We start from the raw sequence: 9,025 nt of genomic DNA, 5'->3' as shown, positions 1-9,025 counted from the left end.
TATAGTGAGTAGAAAAAGCTTTTATTTTGAAAAAGAAGCTTTTTTTTTGGAATCACATAGAACCCGGAAGTTGAAAGTGCAAACATCGTATAGAATATTACCAATTTCAGTATCAAAAGACAAGTTTGTTACTTAAAACCAAGTTATTAAAATCATAATTTATCTACGTTTGATTAAGAGTTAAATGCCAAAATGTCATGCTCTTATTAACTGTTGAACGTCAGATGATTTGACAGAAAAGTCGACGGAAGTGACATAGGTTCAGAATCAGACGAACACCTGCATGTTACAGTGTCCAGACAACTCACGGGAATCAAAGATGTCGCGCTCGTGTTTATAAAGCAAGACTGTTGTTAGATTGGGTGAGTTTGGCATGATCACGTTAAACGGGCTGTTGTGTTTTTCCTGTCAGTTTGACTCGTGTATGACACGGCAGTTTTCACGAGCTGCTCTTTGTCCTCGAGCAGAAGCTGCCGTTACACAGGAACTCTACGTGTGTTATAATTCACCATTTCATACTTTCATACACGCAGAAATATTACGCTATCTGATCTTTGATCCATATATAAATAATCCACACTGTCACAGTCAAAATTGAGTCCAATTGAAATATCGTAATTCTTTGAATTCCAATAGACTCACTAAACATTGAATCCACATCAACATTCATTAAATGATTGTTAATAAATACTTGTGAATTAAAACTTAGGATTATTATTAATCATCACTTTATGGGTTTTATGAAACCTCATAATCAAAATTGCTGTGAAGGTGGCACTTTATAACTGGGATTTTATTCTTATTCCTTCCATATTAATCTTGTTTGTTTCAAGTCACCTTCATTTATATAGTGCGTTTAACAATATAGACTGTTTCAAAGCATCTTTACAGTGATAATATGAAATTAAATTAACAGTTTGTTTTGGTTTCCCACCTATAAATCCAGATCCACAATGGCTGATAGGGGAAACCGTAAGTTCTCTCCGCGATACAGGAGGCAGAAGGAAGCCGATGAAGCCGAGAGCTGGAGGAGCCCGTTGGGACGCGATCATGTGAGCCATGAACGCAGTTACAGCCCGAAAGCGAAGTGGGGTCACGGTCGAGCCGGTGAAAGTGACGGGAATAGAAGAGGCAAAGCCTCGCTGCCTGAGGGAAGAGTGTTTGGACAGAGTCCTTCTCACCAGGAACGAGTCCAGAGAGGTTCTCCTGCGGAGCGGAGGAACTGGAGAGAACGACGAGACAGACATGGTAAAGAAATAGGGATGCCCGATATAAAAAAATTCTTTATATTTGAAAGCCGATAACCGATATATTGGCCTATAAATCTAAATCCAAATTTTTATATAATTTTTGAGAGCCTGATTACAAAAAGTCTCACCATTAAAAGCCATGGCCCAAGCACACAATTATAATGTTCTCATTATAATTTTATATAGCCGATACGACAGACTTGTGCTTGTTGCACTTAAAGGGATGGTTCGGAGTAAAATCAATCTAGGGTCCTTTGCACCATGACATCAAGCCAAACACCCCCCAGAAGCCTTTTTCCCCTTGGTTGAACATTATTAAAGTTAGAGCTTATTTAGAGAGATCAGCCGGATGTCTTAGTGCAGGCGCTAATGGATCCAATGATGTATCTCGGAAATTACCCCACTAATAATGCCCAGAATGGTACCAAACTTCTACAGTCGTACAAATAGGTTCTGTACTCATAAAACGAGGCATTGGAAAGTTTGTAAGTACATCAGGAGTTTATTTAAATAACACTTGCCTGACGGCTAATGCTACCGCTAACCCGGACGTCGACGTCACTTCAGTGATTTGGGAAAAGTCCTGGCAGAAAGTGATGCATGAGGATGTAGTGTAACGATGAATTATTATTTTTTCTGAAGTATTGACAACTTAGTGTTAACTAATAATTGTTGCAAACTGGTACAACCAACAAAATATTAGTGCATTCCTGGAACTGGGCGTCGTTACACTACATCCTTACGCATCGCTTTCTGTTTCTGTTTTCAATGAACATATATCGGCCGATACCGATATGGTGGCCGATATATCGTGCATCCTTAATAAGAAGTTATCGTGTAATTATGGAATTAGATTGAAATGTAGCTAATATCTGTCTACCTCTCGTTTGTCTCTCAGACAGCCTGCAGAAGAGGATGGTGTCGATTGAAAGCTGCCTCACCAGACGGGACGTCTTACAGCTGTGCCTGGAAGCCGAAGGCAGTGATTGTGACCAGAAAGAGGTTCGGAAAGTTATAGACTCACCGGTTAGGCAATTTAAATAGTGTTCTCGGCAAAATGTCATGATTTAGAAAAGAGAAAAACTATTCTGTGGTTTAGGAATACCGTATTTATGTACCATAATCTTTACATTGGTACTTTAAAGAGTATCTCGGTATTACAATCCTACATGTTTACAATTATTAGAGCTGTGTTTTTACTATTAAAGCATAAATTCAGTGGCTTAATATGCTTCCATTTGAAAGTTTATGGTCAGGCTCTGTTTGTAATATCACATTTACTGTAATTCACTTACAGTAAAATTGTGAAATATTTGTATAATTTAAAATAACTTCTATTCTGTTGAATATATTGTAAAATGTAATTTATTCCTGAGATCAAAGCTGAATTTTCAGCATCATTACTCCAGTCTTCAGTGTCACATGATCCTTCAGAAATCAGTTTAATATGATGATTTGCTGCTCAAGAAACATTTCTGATTATTATTATCAGTGTTGAAAACAGTTTTTGCTGCATCAGATTTTTGTGGAACCTGTGAAACATTTTATTTTTCAGGATTCCTTGATGAATATAAATTTATGTAGTTGAAATTAGGCCTGTGAAACAATTAATCACATCCAAAATAAAAGTTTGTGTATACATAATATATATGTGTGTGTGTAATGTGTATATATAAATACACATGCATGCATATTTTAAAAATATTGCATGTGTGTGTGTATATATATATATATATATATATATATATATATATATATATATATATATATATATATATTTCTTAATATAGACATGCATGCATTTTGGATGTGATTAATCATTTCACAGCCCAGTCTTTAATGTCACTTTTGATCAATGTAATGCGTCCTTGATGAATAAAAGTATTAATTTCTTCCACAAAACAAACAAACTTTGTGCATTGATCATATTTGTCGATGTAATCTGATTTTGTTTCTTTTTAGTCAAGCATCAGCCTGAAGTTCAGATGTGATAAATGTAAGGTGTTCTGTGAAGACGTCTCTCCAGCGCTCGCTCACATCAGAGAGAGATCCCACAGGAAGAAAGCCAAGGCGAGGAGTCAGATTACAAAATGATGATCAAGCTGTCAGGCTCACACTGCTGTGCTGGTCATTCATGTCTGACATGTGTCTCCTCTCTACAGGAGCTGCAGAAGCTGGCGCTGCTGTTGAACATCCCGCCTCCTGGAAAAGCCCAGTGTCATTTAATCAGCTCTGCGCTGGAAAGTGTGGTCAATGAGTTTGGATTGAACGATCAGGATTTAGAACAACGCCAAAATATTCTCGCTCTCGTTCAGAAAGTCCTTCAGCCTTTCCTTCCAGGTATTTAACAGTGTAAAGCTCATTGAATCCTTCATTTGATGCTTTTTAGAGCTGCACGATTCTGGAGAATCACATTAAGAATCACAATTTTATTGTCTAAAATAGAGATGATGAACATGATTCTGAATAAACAATTTAACAAAATAATATGTAATTTACTTATTAAAAAAAAAAAGTTTAATTTGAATCATTTAAACTTTTTTTTTACATTCATTAAGACTTCACATATAATTACTGGATGAATCATTGTTTTTGATGATTCAATGACAAATACATTTTTTAACAGTCACTTGTCGCCACCTACTGGTGTAACGATGTAATCAATACAATATTTATTTGCAGCGTCAAGTGACTTTCAGAAGGTGATTTGCTCTAATTTGTTCGCAGTGTTTATATCAGAACTATAAACTTTTATCCCAGTACTTCTGTAATAATTTGAAGTATCGTAAGACAGAAATAATGATACAGTGTGTTTGCGAAGCTGTTTAATACCTGTACATGACAACAACTGCTCTCTCTGGGTGAATGTTCTTACTCGTCAAAGCTATAATAGACAGAGCTGAATCACTGTCAATGAGATTGCGATCTTTTAATGATTAATTGTGCAGCTCCTCCATGCATTTTGCTCTGTTTCCCCCTTCAGAATGCCAGTTCAGGTTATATGGATCTTCCTCCACCAAGTTCGGCTTCAAAGATTCTGATGTGAACATTGATGTGAAGTTTCCATCCCATGTGAGTATGAAGTGCTTATTAGAAATATTCTCACAATTGACCTTTTACATCTGATGGCTTTGTCTTCTAAGGTTGATCACTTTATATTTACTGTCATTTTTTATTTGATCTTGTTTCCTTTTTTGAAGTTACATTTGTGTCTGTATTAAGAAATTCTAGCTAGACTGTGCACAACATCTTGATTAAAGCTAGCATGAAGTGAACTTTACTCTCTTCAGTTGTTAATACAGGCTTCACAAAGCAATATTTATTAAGGCTCTTATCAGACTTAGAGCCATTATTGGCTCAAACCCCTGATACGAGCTAATTATCGCTGACATTTAGACACAGTGTTAAAGTTTGCTGTGTGAGTGTGTGTACACTATGATAGCTAACACATAAACCATGGCATATGCAGTTTAAAAGCCTTTAAGTAAGGGATAATCCACGGCTAGATGTGCATTAAATGATTTTAACGTATAACATGGAGGCCAAGAACTTCCCGAGTGCGTTCAAATCGTTTAATGCTCAGCTAGCCGTGGATTTGGGTGACGTTTTACAAAAATGATTTTTTTGCAATAATAATCTTGAAGTTTGGTCAATAATTGTTTTGTAATTAAGAAAAATAAATCTCTCATCAGTTCCAGCATCCTGATATTCTGCTCGTGGCTCAAGAGCATCTCTCTAAAAGTGGTAAGTTGAAAAGCAGTGACAGCAAATAAAAATTGTGTGTTATATTTGGCCATGGTGAAAAGAAACAGGGTATTGAGTGTCGAGACACACTGATGCTGAAATTTTGGCCAAAAAATAGTTATGTTTTGTTATGACTGAAAATATAAAAGCAATATAGATCAAATAAAAAAGCGTGATATATGCATAAAAGTATTCACAAAAAAGCACCCACCGATATAGAATAACAATGGTATGTTTTCATTTTTCTCACTGTTTTATTTTCATAATTGCAGATCTTTTTGTCAATGTGGAGGGAGACTTCCATAGGAGGATGCCTGTAGTCGTGTGCAGAGAGAAATCAAGGTCTGTTTCCTTGCTTATTATTCTTTTACAACGTAAATATGAAGCTAATAACTGCATTTAAATGTGTATATATATAGTTTTTTATGTTGTTTTATTGTATTTTTTTAAAATGTGCACTAATGTCGAAAGGTTTTTCGAGTCAGTAAGATTTAAAAAAAATAATAATAATAATGTTTATTCATCATTATTCATGCATTAAATTGATCAAAAGTGACAGTAAAGGCATCTTCAATGTTACAAAAAATCTATTTCATATAAATGTGTTTATTCTGAACTTTATTAATCAAAGGATCCTAGAAAAATATAAAGCAGCACAACTGTTTTCAACATTGATAATAATCAGAAATGTTTCTTGAGCATCAAGTCAGCATATTAAATGATTTCTGAAGGATCATGTGACATTGAAGAAAATTTAGCTTTGATTACAGGAATAAATAATATATTCACATAGAAAACTTCTTTTTTTAAATTGTAATGTCACTATTTTTACTGTATTTTTTATCAAATAAATTCAGCCTTTGTGAGTTCTTTCAAAAACATTTGTAATGGAAGTTCATGTTAAATTCATTGACAGAGGAATAGTTGTCTTTTTTTAAACGGCTTTAAACTTATGTTATATGATTTGTTTTTTTAATCTCTTTTTGATCTTTTGAAGTGGTCTGATCTGCAAAGTCAGTGCAGGCAATGAAAGTGCATGCATAACAACAGCATACTTGACCGAGATGGCGAGTCTGGAAGCGCAGCTCATCCCGCTGATCATATGCTTCAGATTCTGGGCTAAGGTGAGACTGATGTGCTCAGTGTTATCTGTCCTAATAGACACTCTGTAGGTTTTTACAGCCAAGTTTAAAATGCAGAATTGCATGTTTTGTTTACTATGGTTCTCAGTGTTGTCTGAAACATGACACATGGTATGTTAGTTCAATATAATATTGCATGGATTTAATAGGTAGCATTTTTACTGTACAGTGAAACAGCATAAAGAACTGTAAAGCTCTGCATGCTTTATATAAATATCCTCATAATATGTGATGGTTTTTTTGTTTGTGTAAATTAGATTTGTTGTGTAGACCAGATGGAAGAAGGTGGACTTCCGTCCTACTGCTTTACCCTCATGGTCATCAGCTTCTTGCAACGACGCAAGGAACCCGTCTTACCTTCATACCTCGAGCACGTGGTGTGTGATTCAACATTAATGCATCATTTATTCAAGTTTATAGGACCAATGCCTGATTATTGCATCTGGATCCTTTTGGAGAGGTAACCTGAGATAATCTGCAGTCAGCCGGTCATTATTGCAAAAATAAATTAAACCCCGACACTGTAATCAAGACGCAGACCCTAATGCAATACTTATCCCGTTTATTACACAGATACTCATCTCATGAATAAATATGTGAAATTAAAGTTTGAAATACAACCTGAATTATTATTTGATAACACTTGCATTTATATATAATCCATAACTGAGGTTACAATTATTCATGAGATCATATGATGCATAATAAGGTGCATGCATAATTAATGCATTAAAAATACTTTTATAATGCATTATAAATGAAGGATTTAAATAGTGTTACCAATATATTGGACATGACCAGTTTTACAGTTTAATGATCAACATACAAACAAGTATTTTACCAGGGAATGCTGCAACTGACCAATCACAATCAAGTATTTCAGAAAGCACTGTAATGAACTAGGTGTGTGTGATATTGGCAAAAAGTGTATATATATATATTTAAAAGTTTTACAAAATGGCGTGATATTGTTTAAATATTTCATAGAAATTTGAGACAAACTCTCGAACTACATCATGCAGTGAAAGTGATATCACTCTCAAGGCCTGTTTTTTTGTTGTTGTTGTTTTAAGTTTTTGACATACTTGATAACATCATTAAATTATCATAGACGATACATATCGCACACCTCTATAATGAACTACAGAATGGCATTACTACTGAGAACCCCACCCATAAGAAAACTTAAACTAGATCATTTAGAAAATTGTTCATGTTTGTTCTGGAAATTCCTGTGAGAAATGGTTTTCATTGTGAAGTAGTTTAATTAGTTTTATTTCCGCTGCAGAGACTGATGTTGTGTCTTGTTTTAGGGTTTGCATGTGAGTAAACTGAAGAGTTTCTCCATCACCGGGGTTGAGAAAGGACACGTGCTTTGGGTGTACGATCCAACCTCAAACGATTCACAAGATAAAGACAAACTCATCAAGAAGGGGAAGGTCAGTGTGTTCCCAGTTATTCATGTATTGTGCATCAAAAGGTTTCATTTGAAGACAGTTTTTAGCTCAAGCCAAAAGAAAGTCAACAAAACCACTACTGTGCTTCATGGAAGCTTGTTTTTGCCACGAAATAAAAACTGTAATTGCATCATTTTATCTCACAATTGACTTTTTGCTCACAATTATGATTTATAATGCAAATTAGCTGTTAGCTATCTCTGGTGCAATTGTTTAAATTGTGCGCTGTCCCAGTCAAATAAACAGTAAAATAATAAATAATAATGTCAGAATTACGAGGTTAAAAACTCGCAATTGTGAGAAAATAGATCAGAGTTGCAAGTTTATATCTCGCAATTCTGACTTTATTCCTCAGAATTGTGATTAAATAGCCCTATTCGGATGAGACTAGTTTTCATGGAGAAATTCGTGTTTTACGGGTGTACTTTGCGATTTTAATCCTGTCCGAATCTGACAAGTGAGTGTTTTTCACACACAACCTCAGAATAAATTCCAGGGCAAATTACCCACAGTTTTTCAGCGAATTCAACGATCCTCTGAGAAATCGAATCCCGTCCGAAATCGAACACAATCTTGCATGTTGAACACTAGACCGCAGATGACCCTCTGTAACTCCCGCGTCTAGAAAACACACACTCACACACTCCCACCTCTAATAAACACACTAGCATAGTCCCGTCCAAATCAGGACATGAAATCAAAAAAATTATTGCGAGATGGAAAAAGTCGCAGTTAACTTTTATTTTGTATTCCTTGGCGGAAACAAGCTTCCATAGTATTTTTTTAACCGATTGGTTCATTGTTTTGATTTGTTTGTTTTCCTGAATAGTCTCCACTGGTTTTCAAAGACCGAAGTCCTCCTGTACAGCTGGGGAAGCTTTGGGTCGAGTTACTGCGATATTATTCACTGGAATTTCAAATACCCGAGAAAGTCATTAGCGTGCGCACAAACGGTGACTTATGGCGGGATCTGAAAGACTGGCCCAAAAAGAGGATTGCAATAGAAGGTATACATGGCATCATGTGACCTAGTTCTTTTTTTATATACAGGTGAAACTCGAAAAAATTAGAATATCTTGCAAAAGTTCATGTATTTCAGTAATTCAAATTAAAAGGTGAAACTAATATATTTAGTATATATAACTATATACATATGCATGATTATACTTTTCAGAGGGCCGACATTTCTGTATATAAAATCCTTTTTTTTACTGATTTCATGTAATATTCAAATTTTCTGAGATTTTGAATGTGGGGTTTTCATAAGCTGTGAGCAATAATCATAAAAATTATAACTTTTGCACGATATTCTAATTCTTCGAGTTTCACCTGTACACTACCAACAGTTTTGGATCTGTAAGATTTTTTATGTTTTTAAAAGTCTCTTCTGCTCACCAAGGCTGCACTTATTTAATTAAAAATACAAAAAAAC

The 9,025-nt window shown here is 35.0% G+C and overlaps 1 protein-coding gene across 1 annotated transcript in view; it reads left to right on the top strand.

Moving 5' to 3' along the window:
- The first annotated feature begins 80 nt into the window (after positions 1 to 80).
- The window catches only part of tut7 (terminal uridylyl transferase 7), a 33,504-nt gene continuing 24,559 nt past the window's right edge, over positions 81 to 9,025 (top strand). The window contains exons 1-12 of the mRNA XM_084113629.1: positions 81 to 362; positions 947 to 1,248; positions 2,149 to 2,252; positions 3,213 to 3,320; positions 3,413 to 3,590; positions 4,234 to 4,322; positions 4,943 to 4,994; positions 5,267 to 5,336; positions 5,992 to 6,118; positions 6,394 to 6,513; positions 7,450 to 7,575; positions 8,423 to 8,600. Coding sequence (XP_083969755.1) covers positions 954 to 1,248; positions 2,149 to 2,252; positions 3,213 to 3,320; positions 3,413 to 3,590; positions 4,234 to 4,322; positions 4,943 to 4,994; positions 5,267 to 5,336; positions 5,992 to 6,118; positions 6,394 to 6,513; positions 7,450 to 7,575; positions 8,423 to 8,600 — 1,447 coding nt within the window. The 5' untranslated portion in view covers positions 81 to 362; positions 947 to 953. The remainder of the gene's footprint in view (positions 363 to 946; positions 1,249 to 2,148; positions 2,253 to 3,212; positions 3,321 to 3,412; positions 3,591 to 4,233; positions 4,323 to 4,942; positions 4,995 to 5,266; positions 5,337 to 5,991; positions 6,119 to 6,393; positions 6,514 to 7,449; positions 7,576 to 8,422; positions 8,601 to 9,025) is intronic.

Source organism: Abramis brama, assembly GCF_963993115.1.
Source record: "Abramis brama genome assembly, chromosome: 5".
Classification (NCBI taxonomy): Eukaryota; Metazoa; Chordata; class Actinopteri; order Cypriniformes; family Leuciscidae; genus Abramis; species Abramis brama.
Note: the sequence above shows the minus strand (reverse complement) of the source record. Positions and strands in the feature narration are given on the sequence as shown.